Source organism: Saccoglossus kowalevskii, chromosome 8, assembly GCF_978046115.1.
Source record: "Saccoglossus kowalevskii chromosome 8, keSacKowa6.1, whole genome shotgun sequence".
Lineage (NCBI taxonomy): Eukaryota > Metazoa > Hemichordata > Enteropneusta > Harrimaniidae > Saccoglossus > Saccoglossus kowalevskii.
The window spans coordinates 483,678-501,611 of NC_140648.1; the positions used below are offsets into that span (position 1 = coordinate 483,678).

The 17,934-nt window shown below is 35.3% G+C and overlaps 1 protein-coding gene across 3 annotated transcripts in view; it reads right to left on the reverse strand.

Annotated features, from left to right (window-relative positions):
- Window positions 1-1,578: 1,578 nt before the first annotated feature.
- The window catches only part of LOC102809310 (uncharacterized), a 54,085-nt gene continuing 37,729 nt past the window's right edge, over window positions 1,579-17,934 (reverse strand). For all 3 annotated transcript variants that reach the window (XM_085502002.1, XM_085502001.1, XM_085502003.1), the window contains exons 3-6: window positions 16,582-16,668; window positions 9,550-9,640; window positions 9,183-9,317; window positions 1,579-7,352 (exon numbers count right to left, since the gene is read on the reverse strand). In XM_085502002.1, the coding sequence (XP_085358128.1) occupies window positions 6,916-7,352; window positions 9,183-9,317; window positions 9,550-9,640; window positions 16,582-16,668 (750 nt within the window). In that variant the 3' untranslated portion in view covers window positions 1,579-6,915. The remainder of the gene's footprint in view (window positions 7,353-9,182; window positions 9,318-9,549; window positions 9,641-16,581; window positions 16,669-17,934) is intronic.

The following is a 17,934-nucleotide window of genomic DNA, read 5'->3' on the forward strand; positions in this document are numbered from 1 at the left end:
GTCCAAAACACTCAAAAGTGTGGGTTAATATTCTTGTAAATAGCAATCTGGCTGGCACCTTCGAGTTTACTTTGACCAAAATAGTGGGTTTATATCTGTAATGCAGTGGAATTACAAAACTTGCTGAATATAGCAGATAAATTTGCAAAACAATGGAAACTAAGTTTTAACAAAACTTAATCTCAAATAATGTACTTTGGTAAGAAAATGCATAAAAAAGGCACACTTTGGAAATTAGGATTTTTTTTATTAGAAGAAACAAACACATATAAATATTTAGGCATTATTATTTCTAAAAATCTTAAAGACCATGCACAGTTCACTGAAGAAAGGGATAAAACTAATAGCGTATTGTAAATCAATTATAAATCAACATAATACCGGGGTAGTTATAATAGGTTTGAATATGGTGATGTATTGTGGCACAATATAATAATGCCATCTATTAGCTATGGGTGTGGTGTATGGTTTTTGGAAAGTAAGGAAGACATAAATAAGTTGAAGAACCTACAATACCAATTTGGCAAATTTCTTTTCAAAGTGAATAGAAATGTTGCAGACACAGCTGTATTAGGAGATTTAGGATGGGCAGATTTAGGCTATATTCTTGATAAATTTAGGATACAGTACTTAAATAGATTACAACATATGGACAATAGCAGGTGGACCAAAGTTGTTTTTATAGAGTTACATAAATCCCAGGAAAATAACTTTAAGCTTATCTGGAATTGGCCAAAATATATGAACAAAATTCTTGTTTCTGATGGATTAGATCATGTTTATGACTGAAACACAAACTAATGAAAAGTGGATCAAAAGCTTTCATAAAATAAGTGAAGAGAATGAACTGAAACATTTTACAGATAAAATAAATAACATGAAATCCCTTGAACACTATTGTTGGATCAAAAGAAATAACAAAAAAGAAAATTATATTAAGGATCCCTATGATCATTATGGCATATCATTAATGTTTATGTTTAGGTCTAACTCACTGGATTTAGAAGGTAAATTACAAAGGGAATGGCATTTGTAAGTTGTTACATGGTGGCATAGAAGATGTATATAATTTCCTATTTTTATGCAATGCAACATTCCCCTTAAGAAATATATTTTACTATGATTTGATCAAAATAGTCTTGAATATCGATGAAGGCTAAACACTAACAAATTGCCTTCTCTCAGAGGGGGGGGGGGGTGAATTTCAAGTTGATTTTGGTGACATTCCATGGAATATGAATTATGAGTTGGGGGACATTGTTTTTAAAGAGGTACGAAAATTTCTTAAACATCTTTGTAAACACAGAAATGAAAGTAATGTGAATTCACCATGAGATCTATTGTCAATTTTATTTTTATTCAGTCTCAGATATGTATGAATTTTTTTATTTTTTTTTTTATTTTGTTGCCGTCCCGAAGGCTCAATATTATTATTATTATTATATTAGGGACATGTTTTAAATATGGGCACCAACATGAAATTTATTTAAGGGTATCTCACTTGAAATTCATCTCAAGATGCAACACCTGAACGCATCGCCTGAACTCAAAGACCGTGAAGAGACTGCAGGCTCCAGGTTTGTGGTAATAATACTGATATTTATTGTAATCTCATCCAAATCATGATATCCCACAAAATACAAATAAATTTATCAAATTGACAAACATAATAATACTTTATTAATATCACAAACTAAAACAAGTCATTGAAAATGACACAGTCCCAGTTAAATTTTTGAAAGTTCTCTTCGTGCTCGTCATATTAAAGCGGAAGGGTTGTTGCGAGCGTGTCCTTGAAACTTGAGTTTCAAGTGGCGTATACAACAGATTGTTTATTTACATCAAAACATGTGTTCCTTGTAGTAGTAATATGGCCAAAAATAAAAACAGCCATTATTCGGCCATCTTTGATCTGATTATGAAACACACTGATATGTATGATGTATGTGCCAAATACAAATAAAAATGGTGCATAAATTGTGGAAATATAGTAGTAAGGCCAAAAAGTCAGATGGCTGTCAATCGGCCATCCTTGACCAGATTTTGAAACATTGTCATGGACATGCATCCTAACATGTATAAAGTACATGTATGTGTCAAATTTGAATGAAAACTGACAGAGCACATCCAAGATACTGCATAAAAAAACAAAAAACAAGATGCCTGCCAGTCGACCATCTTTGATCAAATTGCGAAATAAATCGTCATGGACATGTATCCTAACATGTATAATCTATGTACCAGGTTTGAATGACAACTGACAAAGCATGTCCAAAATACAACATTTTCAAAAAACAAGATGGCTGCTAGTCGTCCATTTTGAATCAAATTGCTAAACCACTGCATGTGCATATGTCCCACATAAAGTACTAGGCACATGCAAATAATGAACGGAATCGGTCCACAGGATTCTGAAATATGACTCTGGACAGACTGACGTACGGACGGACAGACAGACTCAGGAACTCACGGACGGTCGGGACATGTATCCTAACATGTATGATCTATGTACTAAATTTGAATGAAAACTGACAAAGCATGTCCAAAATACAACATTTTCAAAAAACAAGATGGCTGCTAGTTGGCCATTTTGAATCGAATTGCTAAACCACTCCATGTGCATATGTCCCACATAAAGTACTAGGCACATGCAAAGAATGAACAGAATCGGTCCAAGGGATTCTGAGATATGACTACGGACGAACGCACAGACGGAGACCGAATTACACGTCCCCGTTTTCAGACTTCGACCGAACGGGGACTAATTATGCAGACTTTGTATTATTTACATTTAGTCCCTTTTAATTATAATCAACAGATTTTTAGGTCTAACATGGCTGTCAATTACTGGATAGTTAAATTTAAATCATGAAACAACTAGACATGTATAAGACAAGACATGTCAAACATCTAATCCCGAAACAACTTGATGCGTATATGTATACCCAATATGACAAGTGTTTGACGTATTTCGATGCAGCATGCACACACCAAATTACACTCAAATTACAAGTTACACATTCTGTAATCTTACCTGAAAAATGAAACTCAAAAATCCTTGATGCCACTAGCAATATCATTTATTCAAAAACAACAATTTGCATAAATAGACAATCTATCTTTGTGCATGCATACTAACAGGGTTCTCCATGTATATCTATGACTTGTATGACGTGAAGTGCATAATATACAAATGCAACATACAATGGTGTAAATGCCAGTATATATTCATGTACTGAACACTGGGAAACAACACATCTTGTAAACATGTCAGCCTGACTTCTTTATATGCCCTCTACAAAATAAAACATCACAATAAACATTTTATATATTTGCAAAAGAATTGATTTTAAAATAAGTAGCAAACAGGAAATGATGGCCATTTGGTTCAAAATTAACAAAGAATTCAAGAAAAATACATAACACAGTCCCTCATCAGTTTAAATTTAAAAGTATATTGAAGAGCATGTGCAGATTCTTTGCATGGCCCATGATATAGATTTACGCAAGGTGAATGCAGTCACTTAAAATGTGGCACAGATTAAAGGCTTTTGCAAATTGTTTAGTTATGTACCAAATTTGAAAAAAATCAATCAATGAATTACTGAAATTCAGTAAAGGCTTGATTTTTTATTACCATGACTACAATATCTTAAATCAGAATTTAAAATAAATAATTGTCAGTGCGTGGCATGATGAATGCAATCAGAGCAAGCATGCAAGAGATATGGCCATGAAACTGCATTCGTCAAAAAGGCCACTGGTCGGCCATTTTAAATCAAACACGCAAAACAAAATGATGTGCATCAAGATCCCATGTTGTCAAATAATCAAGACCCAGTACTAGCATGGATGAAAATGATTTTGATGCATTTTTGGATGTATAACGGCCGCCAGCTGACCATCTTGAATTGGCTTGTGAAATAAGTATCATGCATATGCATGACATAATGTATGATGTATGGGTATGTGAAATTTATACTTCATTGCCAATGTCAGATATATGGATCTGGAAGCATATTAATTAAAACAAAATGGCCGCCAGCTCTGCAAAACAAAATGACATACATCAAGGTCGCAAGTTGTCCTGTCCAAAATGGCAGAAATGATGAATTTTGATGCATTTTTTAAATGCTAAAATGGCTGCCATTTGGCCATCTTGAATGAAAGCATATAACAAATGAACAAGCATTATGTATTCAAACATGTATTGTGTATGTGTGACCCTGATCAGTCCAGGATACAGATATAGACAGATGTGTTCACAGAGGTGAATCTGTAAGTTCCCGTTTTAGTCATCATACATAAAATTATGACAGCCAAAATTCTAAAGATATTTGATGAAAGTGACCCTGAATAATATGATCGCTGCTTTGAATATATAGTGTCTGTTTAAGAATATAGACTATTATATATCAATATATACAGAATATTTATCTGATGCTATTCATACAATTAATTACTATATTTTGTTATTTGAATACCAGCATGTCTTAATGTGGCACAAAATATAACTTACTCTGAGGATTGGTTGTTTGTGGCGCTGTTGTAAGATACGAAAACACATGGTGAAATACGAAGCGTTCCTTTCGCTTTCCTATATGCAACTCATATTGAACGTAATCGAAAAACAAATAATGTTTTCCCGTAGACTTGCAACTCCTCATTCAATAAGTCACTGAGCTCACGAATACAACAAAAATGGGAGGGGGGAGGGGTTATAACCAGTTTGCCTCAGTTTTTCACAACTTGAATAGCAATATGTTTTCAACCAGAGATATTTTACAAAAATATGATACAAAGATACAATTAATTATATTTTAATTATAATTGACTTTGTGTATGGAAGAGGAGAACAAAGTAACATGGCTATCCAGAATTAACATGTTCAGTAGAAAAACTGGAGTACACAAATATTTGATTAAAACTGTACATTCCTGCTGAATTCCCATTAGTCAATGTTGATCAACCTCTCCCCCTTCATCCACATGGTTGCTAAGTAACCGGAGTACCAGACACTTGTCTATTTTTGATGATTAGTGTAAACCACTTAATTTTTACTGAGTTCAGGAAAATTGCAGAAATTTTGAAATCCTTATTATACAGCTTATATTTTGTAGGATGTGTCTATTGCATGAATTTGACAAATAATTTTATAGTGCAAAATTGGAGTTATGCAATTGAACACCACCTTCCTCTTTTTCTTTTCTTGACTACTGCAACAAAGGATTTATTAGGTAAAGGTGTGACAGGTGATGAAGATGGTTTCTTATAAAACACACATTTCTCAAAATTGTAAATGCAAATGAGTGACAGAAATATTTACTATTTGCGTCTGGCTGATTTGGCTAGTATCCTTGAAAATTCAAAGAGTGTATATTATATGATTTTTTCCACCTTCAATAGGTCAATACTCCCCCAATAAGTCAATAACATTGCTGCCTTTAACAGATCAATAACATTGCTGCCTTTAACAAATCAATAACCTTGCTGCCTTTAACAGATCAATAACCTTGCTGCCTTTAATAGGTCAATAACCTTACTGCCTTTAAGGTAGAGATGCAGTTTACCTGACAGGTATTTTAATTAGTTAATTAGGAAACCAAGATGACCTCCCTTGTCCACAAAACTATATATTTTCAGAAAGCTTATTGTATGAATTTTAAAATTTTGTAAGTATTTTTTTTTTATGGACACTGTAGTTTGAAATATGCACAAAAATGTGCTTTTTTGGTCAAAAGTGATTTAAAAAAAATTAGCTTCTAAACCATGCTTCTGTTTCCTGTCAAAATTGGTTAACGGGTACACATTTTTACTATGAAGTAAATGCTGTCTTGAAAACTGTCTACTAGTTGTCAATTTTGCAGGGCAGCAGCTCAAATTTTACTACTTCAAGTTTATGCATAAATTAACACCTAGGCTAGTTGTCTGAATGATTGTTGTAACACTATTCAACAAGAAACAATGCTCCCACAGCGTTTTGAAGATAAACACATTGTCAATCATTTGTGAAAATTTCAAAACAAAAGGTCAAAGCGTCAAGGAGCTATTTTTTTTTAAAGTTCTGGGATGTGTACTAAAAAGAAGCTAAGATAATTGCTAATTTGCATAACAATTCACTCAGTAAGAAGTTTGCTAATGCTCATAATTAAAATGGCTGTAAAAGTTCCAAATTTAAATGTATCATCGTTTTGTAAAAAGTTAAATATAGTGCATAATATGGAGATTCCGTCATTTCTCTTTTTCACCATGTTTCTTTTTTATTATTTATGTACAGCCTTGCTAAATCTTGCTAAGCATTCAAAAGAGAGAATGTTTGCACCTGTTTTCTATATTTTAAAATCGTTTTTTGAGTATGTTCCACTATTCAAAATTCTACAAAATTTTAACAGTCTATAGCCAACCATTTTTAAATAAAAAGCAAAAAAAAAAATGTCACTCCCAAGTGCCCACAAACCTGCATCTCTACCTTAATAGGTTAATACTCTCTTCCATTTCTGTTTCCCAATCAAATCTTTCCAAGCATTCATGACATTCTCTGAGATGCATACAATTTTTTCAATGGCGAGAAACCAACATTTTGCTTATATATATATATATAATCTAAATCTTAAAAAATAAACTAGGTGAAACACATACACAATTTGTAGCTTCTACAGCATTCAGCCAACATCAAGCGAGATCTTGAGAGCCACACAGCTTTCTCAACAATTGCACATGGACCACCTAGAATTCATATAATAATATGAGTTGTGCTCCTAATAGAGTTTATAAATTTAGTTCTTTACAAACTTTTACGAGTAAAATATAAAACAATCTATGGAATGGAAAATAAAAATACATTAAATTGATACTGGACGATTATTCTTTCATCTAAAACAACTCAAATTTAAATACTGTAACAGTTGTTGTTGACTATGTATTTCCTGCAGTCACTATACTAATACCTTCTAGTTGTTGTAAAGTTGTGTTTTCAATACTTGCTTCTTGTTGACATGTATCAGTCCTCTCAAATCTCACATCAATCTTGCGACTTTCAAGTTGCTCATTTACTTTTTCGACTTCTTCTTCTTCGTTATCACCACGTGAGCAACATTCCTCCCTTGCTTCATCCATTACAAATTCAAATTTGAATTCTGCATCTGCAGGTTTGAAAACCACTTTGCCATCATTGTGACTCTCCCCATTTGTTGCTATGACAACAGTCTCTTCATCTTTTTTCTCCTCACCAAGATCTTTGAAGCAAGGGGTGACTGGATTTATTGATTTCTGTTGTGATGATGCTTTCTTGAAAAACTGTCCTTTTTTTTCTACTTCCTCTCCAGCAGGAAAGACTGAAGCATTTTTCATCGCTGAAAGAAGTCAAATATTATGCACAAGAAATTATTTAACTTGTGAGATGAAACAGTGAAATGCATTGAAAGACGTACATGTAGTATGTTCTATGCCCAACCACCAGATGAACTCACCAGTGAATGCAATAGAATTTCGAACTATGTAAGTTTCAATATATTGAGACAACCCAGTGTCAGTTACAACCAAGTCACCTATGCTTAATAATCACCAGGTTAATTCACCACTGAATTCAACAGTATGCATTATGTAAGTTTCAATGCATTGATATGACATAGTGTCAGTCAGATACAACCATGAACATCTCTGCTTAATCACCTGTCAATTCAACAGCATGCATTATGTAAGTTTCAATGCATTGATATGACATAGTGTCAGTCAGATACACCATGAACATCTCTGCTTAATCACCTGTCAATTCAACAGCATGCATTATGTAAGTTTCAATGCATTGATATGACATAGTGTCAGTCAGATACAACCATGAACATCTCTGCTTAATCACCTGTCAATTCAACAGCATGCATTATGTAAGTTTCAATGCATTGATATGACATAGTGTCAGTCAGATACAACCATGAACATCTCTGCTTAATCACCTGTCAATTCAACAGCATGCATTATGTAAGTTTCAATGCATTGATATGACATAGTGTCAGTCAGATACAACCATGAACATCTCTGCTTAATCACCTGTCAATTCAACAGCATGCATTATGTAAGTTTCAATGCATTGATATGACATAGTGTCAGTCAGATACAACCATGAACATCTCTGCTTAATCACCTGTCAAGTCAACAGCATGCATTATGTAAGTTTCAATGCATTGATATGACATAGTGTCAGTCAGATACAACCATGAACATCTCTGCTTAATCACCTGTCAATTCAACAGCATGCATTATGTAAGTTTCAATGCATTGATATGACATAGTGTTAGTCAGATACAACCATGAACATCTCTGCTTAATCACCTGTCAAGTCAACAGCATGCATTATGTAAGTTTCAATGCATTGATATGACATAGTGTCAGTCAGATACAACCATGAACATCTCTGCTTAATCACCTGTCAAGTCAACAGCATGCATTATGTAAGTTTCAATGCATTGATATGACATAGTGTCAGTCAGATACAACCATGAACATCTCTGCTTAATCACCTGTCAATTCAACAACATGCATGTCCTAACTATGTAAGTTTCAATGCATTGAGATAATTCAGTGAGAGATACAACCAAATTGACCTACAGACCTATATACATACAACTGTCCAAGTTTATAAAACTACTTATGGGCAGCACTGTCATAATAGATCAATAGCTTGTTTTGATTTCCTATGAGACATGCATATACAACCCTATTAGTCTGCACATTGGTATGACAGTAACGCACACCACTAAACTGTGATTTGCAATTTATTAATATTTATTATATATTATATTAATATTTAACCTAAATTTGCGAAGCTGAGGGTTATAGAAAGAGGTATAACAGTAATCTGTACCATACCTTACCCACAATCAAGTAACAATTTGTATGATAGTTATTTCTACTACTTTTCTACTACCAATTAAAACACAACCCTATATAGAGTGGCCATTTAATCAAGTTTAATTACATTTTAATTACATTAGATTCTCATATAGAATTGCAATTTAATTGAGTTTGATTAAATTACATTCCTATATAAGAGTGCAATTTAATTTAAAATTGTAAATCACTTTGTGGTGGTGGTTGACATTACCGCCAGTGTGAGCACACTGAATTATTATTATCATCACAATCAGAAATTGGTTCAATTTTCTAAATATTGCATAAAAGTTCACCTGCAGCAAGTTTCTTTTTTTCATCTTGCATCTTCACCCTGTAATCGCCAAATGATGAGTGCATCACTTGTCTCTTCTTGGCCATTGGTGCTCTTGATGACTTTAATGTCTTTAATATCCTTTCTGAATCTTGTTCTGAATAAAAAGTAGATTTTGTTTTGAACACAGCTTTTACCAGACAAGAGCATAGGAACGACTAAGTTTATTCTGTTAACCAACAGCTACTTATCAAATTCCCTATACAATGTCACCCACAACAGCTTGGATTATACTTGTAAACCCATTCCAAAGAGTACAACTACAATGTACTTACACACATATATATATATATCCATACTAATATAAGACATACAAATTGACATCTTACTTTGTTTCTGGGTTGCTTTAGGATTTACAAGACCTACTTCCAGTTGCTCTATACACCAACATAACTCTCTCTGGAACTTCTCAGCAACAGACTACAAGACAATGACAGAGCAAAAGGAGTGAATATGGAAACCTTTTGCCACCACTGCAATATCCATACATTACATCACCATCAGTGTAATATCCAGATATTAAATCACCATCAGTGTAATATCCAGATATTAAATCACCATCAGTGTAATATCCAGATATTACAGCACCATCAGTGTAATATCCATATATTACATCACCATCAGTGTAATATCCAGATATTACATCACCATCAGTGCAATATCTAGATATTACATCACCATCAGTGCAATATCCAGATATTACATCACCATCAGTGTAATATCCAGATATTACAGCACCATCAGTGCAATATCTAGATATTACATCACCATCAGTGCAATATCCAGATATTACAGCACCATCAGTGTAATATCCATATATTACATCACCATCAGTGTAATATCCAGATATTACATCACCATCAGTGCAATATCTAGATATTACATCACCATCAGTGCAATATCCAGATATTACAGCACCATCAGTGCAATATCTAGATATTACATCACCATCAGTGTAATATCCAGATATTACATCACCATCAGTGCAATATTTAGATATTACAGCACCATCAGTGCAATATCTAGATATTACAGCACCATCAGTGCAATATCTAGATATTACATCACCAACAGTGCAATATCCAGATATTACATCACCATCAGTGTAATATCCAGATATTACATCACCATCAGTGTAATATCCAGATATTACATCACCATCAGTGCAATATCTAGATATTACATCACCATCAGTGCAATATCTAGATATTACAGCACCATCAGTGCAATATCTAGATATTACATCACCAACAGTGCAATATCCAGATATTACATCACCATCAGTGTAATATCCAGATATTACATCACCAACAGTGCAATATCCAGATATTACAGCACCATCAGTGTAATATCCAAATATTACAGCACCATCAGTGCAATATCTAGATATTACATCACCATCAGTGTAATATCCAGATATTACAGCACCATCAGTGCAATATCCAGATATTACAGCACCATCAGTGTAATATCCAGATATTACAGCACCATCAGTGTAATATCCATATATTACATCACCATCAGTGTAATATCCAGATATTACAGCACCATCAGTGTAATATCCATATATTACATCACCATCAGTGTAATATCCAGATATTACATCACCATCAGTGCAATATCTAGATATTACATCACCATCAGTGCAATATCCAGATATTACATCACCATCAGTGTAATATCCAGATATTACAGCACCATCAGTGCAATATCTAGATATTACATCACCATCAGTGCAATATCCAGATATTACAGCACCATCAGTGTAATATCCATATATTACATCACCATCAGTGTAATATCCAGATATTACATCACCATCAGTGCAATATCTAGATATTACATCACCATCAGTGCAATATCCAGATATTACAGCACCATCAGTGCAATATCTAGATATTACATCACCATCAGTGTAATATCCAGATATTACATCACCATCAGTGCAATATTTAGATATTACAGCACCATCAGTGCAATATCTAGATATTACATCACCATCAGTGTAATATCCAGATATTACAGCACCATCAGTGCAATATCTAGATATTACATCACCAACAGTGCAATATCCAGATATTACATCACCATCAGTGTAATATCCAGATATTACATCACCATCAGTGTAATATCCAGATATTACATCACCATCAGTGCAATATCTAGATATTACATCACCATCAGTGCAATATCTAGATATTACAGCACCATCAGTGCAATATCTAGATATTACATCACCAACAGTGCAATATCCAGATATTACATCACCATCAGTGTAATATCCAGATATTACATCACCAACAGTGCAATATCTAGATATTACATCACCATCAGTGCAATATCTAGATATTACATCACCAACAGTGCAATATCCAGATATTACATCACCATCAGTGTAATATCCAGATATTACATCACCAACAGTGCAATATCCAGATATTACAGCACCATCAGTGTAATATCCAGATATTACAGCACCATCAGTGCAATATCTAGATATTACATCACCATCAGTGTAATATCCAGATATTACATCACCATCAGTGCAATATCTAGATATTACATCACCAACAGTGCAATATCCAGATATTACATCACCATCAGTGTAATATCCAGATATTACATCACCATCAGTGTAATATCCAGATATTACATCACCATCAGTGTAATATCCAGATATTACATCACCATCAGTGCAATATCTAGATATTACATCACCAACAGTGCAATATCCAGATATTACATCACCATCAGTGTAATATCCAGATATTACATCACCATCAGTGTAATATCCAGATATTACATCACCATCAGTGCAATATCTAGATATTACATCACCATCAGTGCAATATCTAGATATTACAGCACCATCAGTGCAATATCTAGATATTACATCACCAACAGTGCAATATCCAGATATTACATCACCATCAGTGTAATATCCAGATATTACATCACCAACAGTGCAATATCCAGATATTACAGCACCATCAGTGTAATATCCAGATATTACAGCACCATCAGTGCAATATCTAGATATTACATCACCATCAGTGTAATATCCAGATATTACAGCACCATCAGTGCAATATCCAGATATTACAGCACCATCAGTGTAATATCCAGATATTACAGCACCATCAGTGTAATATCCATATATTACATCACCATCAGTGTAATATCCAGATATTACAGCACCATCAGTGCAATATCTAGATATTACATCACCATCAGTGTAATATCCAGATATTACAGCACCATCAGTGCAATATCCAGATATTACAGCACCATCAGTGCAATATCTAGATATTACATCACCAACAGTGCAATATCCAGATATTACATCACCATAAGTGCAATATCCAGATATTACATCACCATCAGTGCAATATCCAGATATTACATCACCAACAGTGCAATATCCAGATATTACATCACCATCAGTGCAATATCCAGATATTACATCACCAACAGTGCAATATCCAGATATTACATCACCATCAGTGCAATATCCAGTGGTCGGATTTCGTACCGTGTCACATTCACTGTGTTGTAATAAATATTCATAAGCTGATTATGTAAATGAGTGTCAACAATCAAAACAAAACACATGTAAACATTAATATCAATACAATCATCAAAAACTATAAACTCCATGTTCAATTGGCAAAGGAGGGAGGTCCAGAATGTTATTTTCTTTACTTGTTACCAAACGCTTCAGCGTGGTATTAAGAGTTTGTTTTCAGGGGTGGGTGATACCAAGGTGGGAAATGGATGCACATATGGGGTTAATTCCTTGAATTGCAATATAGAGGGTTCAGGCTGAAATACAATATATAGTGTTTTCATGTTTCGTCTGATATTTCTGTGGTATTCTGCTGCTGTAAGTAATGCACGATTTGTTCCGAAATTCAGTATATTGTGTGTATTCCAGGGTTATTCGTTTTTTGCTGAAAACACCCCTATTTTTTAGTGGCAGAGTCGAATAGTCTCACTCCCACTGGGAAATCTGCATTGTTGCTTGAATGTGAGCTAATTAAACACATTTTCCAGACCGGCGAAAGAGTATGCAACAGCCAATTTTAATAGCCTGTCACATGATTTTACTCTGAATGTCAACATGAAAAGAGGCTAGTCCATTTTACGCAGGAGTAATAAGTAGAATATGTGATGGATAGTATCAACAGAGATGTGTATAGTGAAAAGTAATATCTATCCTTCATTTGCATCTCTGAGCATTTCTGTTTTAGTATATTGGTTTGAAAATGTTGAACTTGCATGATTTGCAATGTGTTTTATTTACTGGGACTCCCCTATTGATCGAATCACGGGTTTGAACGAGAACGGCACATCACGTGATTCGTTTGAATACAATACTGATGGCAAACATGCCGTGTTACTGCGGTACTCCACTGACTGGATGACTTACTAGTACTGCATGCTACAACTTCGCTTGTGATGTTGCTTGTTAGCCATGGATTATATGAATCTTGATTACCAGTCAAATGTTGCTCATTTGACGTTGGTAATTTTTATTTGGAACTGAGTAACTTCCTGGTACTTCGTACTATGATAAAAATCAGTCAACATACATCAAGTTCTCTCAATCGTAGTATTCCATGTGATGTACACCTAATATGCCAAAAATGTTGCTGAACGATTTGAACTGAATAAAAATAGCAGACGAAAATTTGTTTACAAAATAAAAATACTTCGGTTGCCAATGAAAACTGGTAAAAAACAAGCAATATGTTTTCGGCTGTTATCATGGAAGGACATGAACGTCTGTTTATAACTAAAACCGGGCACCTTATACGAGGTTCGCAAAATAACATGGCAGTCATTAGAAGTCACTTTATTTTATTGTTAGGACGTATTCAGCCGTTAAATGTATTATTTCCAACCGTTTTGCGATAGTATTTTCTAGATTGGAGGCAGCATTTACATTTTATTCAAAGTTCAAAGCTGCGTTGGGATTACGTTGACAGTGGTAACAATGTCGGCGCCGGTGATATCTTACCAGTGCGCAACGTAGCCAAAATAAAAGGCATGATCATTTGGGCACTGCTATTACAAGACTGGTAGGAGGCAATAAATTTGGCAAAAGTATTCAAAAAACAGATTTTGGCTGTTGCCATGGTAGCGGTGGGTCAGGATTGTTTTTCCAATTAGTGATGGTACGACCTGCCTGTCAAGTATGAACAAAATCAGCCAAGCCAAAAAAAATCACAGAAGAGTTAAAAAGCCATTCCTGCTGAACAGTTACTCTAACTTCGGGGTCAACTTTCTCATTAATGAAAAAAGATATCAAAAATTCAAATAGTAACTTTTTGCCCACACTCAAGCCGAGTACAATGAGCTATGTCTGAGGTGTTGTATCACAGGGAGTTGGACAAACTTATGTATTTTAATAAATTATTGAATAATAAAATGTTATATAACTTTTTTTTTACCCCCCCTCCCCTTCCTGGTATCTATTTCAAGTATTTTTGTCAGGTTTAAATCGTTCACCAGCATTTTTGGCATGTTAGATGTACATTACATAGAATACTAGGATTGGGAGAACTTAATGTTTATTGAACACCTGGAAACTGAGTTTTATAAATCTTGAAGGGCTCTCAGAAGATCCACCAGCAGCCTGGACCCGCAGTAAAATTAGCAATTACTATGAAGCCGCAACCCATCAACATCGAGATATCAGGAGGTTTTTGCTGGCGACGTTGCGGCGTTACTCAGTTCCTCCAAATAAAGATTACCAACGCCAAATTAGCAAAATTTAACCGGTAACCAAGACTCAGTCTATCCACGACCAGCAAGCAACATCACAAACGAGGTTGTAGTGTGCAGCTCACGAGTCAGCGACGACCGATTTCAACGAAAGTCATTCCGTCAGTGGAGTACCGCAGTTGCACGGCATGTTTGCCAATGTACAGATCTGTGGAGGAACTTTTAACTTCAACATCAACCGTGTATCGTCGTCGCCCAGTTTAAGTTCTGGTTCTGTAGTGGTCCCAACTAAAGGGCGACAGTCGTCGTGTCACGTCCTGTTCGATATGGGACTCATAGCGATGTATACAACGCGTGTAAAATACATTGTTTATTTACATGAAATTCGAACACGCGCTGCGCTACGACCACTGCGCTTAAACATCCACGAGTTATTTATTCGGACAATGACTCAAATTAGACGTCTGATTATTTTATTTTCACACGTACAGCGACACGCGTTCTACACTGACAAGCGTTGCTAGGTCGCAGCACTGTCTTGGAGCATATTAATGGGCAATTGGGTTCCCCGATCTAAATTTCTATCCCGGTTTGTTCCACGTTCTTTTTTTAATATGAAATAATCAAATATGGGACATATGTATAATAACAGAACACCACACCCTCCCCATGGCTTCGCTCGTGAAAGTACGGCAGCAGGATACACCGCATCACTCGTGAAAATAACTTCAGAAATCACGGGGAGGGTATCATAATACTTCATTATCACTGAAAACATTTTTCCCTGAAATAAATTCCAGTGAATATGCCATTTCACTCATACTCTATTGAGACACAGCGCAGTGAAAATTGGATTCACATGTAATGCTTGAAAACATGTCAGCAAAAATAAATAAGTGAAATTCTACGTGACTTCATAATAGTTGGAAATGAACACATTACACTCGACCCTACCACTCCAGAAACAATGTAAACTACACCCCAAAACATCCTTTCACCCACAGTTACTACCGTGTTTCACCAGTGTATTCTATTTGACGTCAGGAGAAATTGAAATATTAAACAAATTAATTATAATTTCAGCCTCTAGTTGACCACTGATTAAATAAACTACCTCGTCTTTATGTCAACTTGCAGTTATTCGTTTCCTACATCAGTGACTTCAAAATATATGTTTCAATCCCAGGAATTTCACTCGCTGTTAATTGCATGGGAGTGCCAGTCTTTAATGAATTTCTATTGTCATGTCAATTTCTTGCGATTACTCGGAACATTAAGCTGTAACCACATACCGCCTAGGTGCTGTAATTAAATCCTGGTGTAAGCACCATATGAACTATGAACTATGCATGTGAAGCCAGCTGTGGGGTATATTCAATCCTATAGATTTCTCATTGTTTGGTAACTATTTGCTGCAAATGCAACAAAAATCGATATAAAAAATATTACCCACACAGTATTCTACAGGTTACTTGTTTCTCCTTGAACTTCACTCAGACCTGTATTCTACACATGCATTATTCTACACATAATATGTATCAAACTGTTCAGCCATTTCAGAGAAAACTTTTATTTCATTTACAAATCACCAGTTCCCCCCCCCCCCTCCTTCCTAGTGAGAAGTTACCTCTTACCTCTTCTTCACTGCTTGGTTGGTGATCTTCTTCATTTTCATTCTCCTGTCCAACCATATAGCGCTGTCTTTCTCTTTCAGAAGCCTCCTATAACAAAGATACCAATGATAGCACTGTCACTGTGACCGTGTCAAGAAATTACATGTATTACACTCTTTTAGAATACTGTGAGCAGTACAGCGCATTGGTTGATCAATACAATATCAATGTTAATTTGACCATAGATACACCTCTGTCAATTACTTAGTATAAAGCATTAAATTGAAAACTGAATGTTTGACTGGTAAATAAATGTATACAAAAATATTACCGTACTTCCCCGAGTATAAGCCCAGAGGCCTGAACATGTAAAATCAGGAAAATTAGGGGGTGGGCTTATACTCGAGGACCACCTCAGAAAATATAATTTTTTGGGGGACTTAAATTTGTAACCCTCCTCCCAACCTCGAAAAATCATCAAAATTACATTTTTCTTTCACAGCACCAGTCTCGTAGAAATATTACGTCTTTTTGATTTCCACGACACTTTTTACAATGAAGAAACAAATATGTTCATAAAAATACACACATTTTATTACAATACGGTTTACATACCGTCTGAATTTACAGTGCAAAAATGGGTAGGGTCTGTGGGAAAACTGTTGAAGGTCAGATCTTTATCATTATCTTCGTTGTGGAATGTTTTTGATCACTTGCACTCTCTCAATACAAAGCAGTTTCTGCCATGGTGTTTTTCATCATGATTTGACCTGAACAACTTCTTTTGACCTAACAGGTCATGTCTTTTTTTAAACAATCAAAATGCTGTGTCGTACAGACGAAGTTTCCCGATTATTGACGAAGTAATTTTTTGAACGCAATGTGGAAGTGAATTACCGCGATGTTAAAATGCGATCTTATTTCGACATAAAAACGGTGATTTTTTTCGCTAAAGCTGTTGATTTGCAATTTTCGAAAAGTAAACTGAGGGTAGAGGAAATATTTAAACATTTCACGGTTGCCAACACGTCATGTCGAAGAATTAGGCAAGGGTTCTCCGAACCCGCCTATTCACATAGTTCATACCCACCATAGACTCCAGTCAGTCAAAATGACTATTTTGAACTGTAGGCATTAATCAGCGATTCTGCCGGTGACAGAGAGATAGAATCCAGGTCAGGGGAAGCCCCATGACCTCAAGATTCTTTTACCCCTTACGTCACGAACCCACGTGACCGAGGCCACCTGGCAGTGCCACAGGACCTGCCGTCCATCACTCTGGTTCCTTTCTTTCCGCCTCAAGGACTTAGACCAACGCGACGGAAAGAGTGGGGAGGTTGTGGGGGGGAGGACCCGGAGTCTATGGTGGGTATG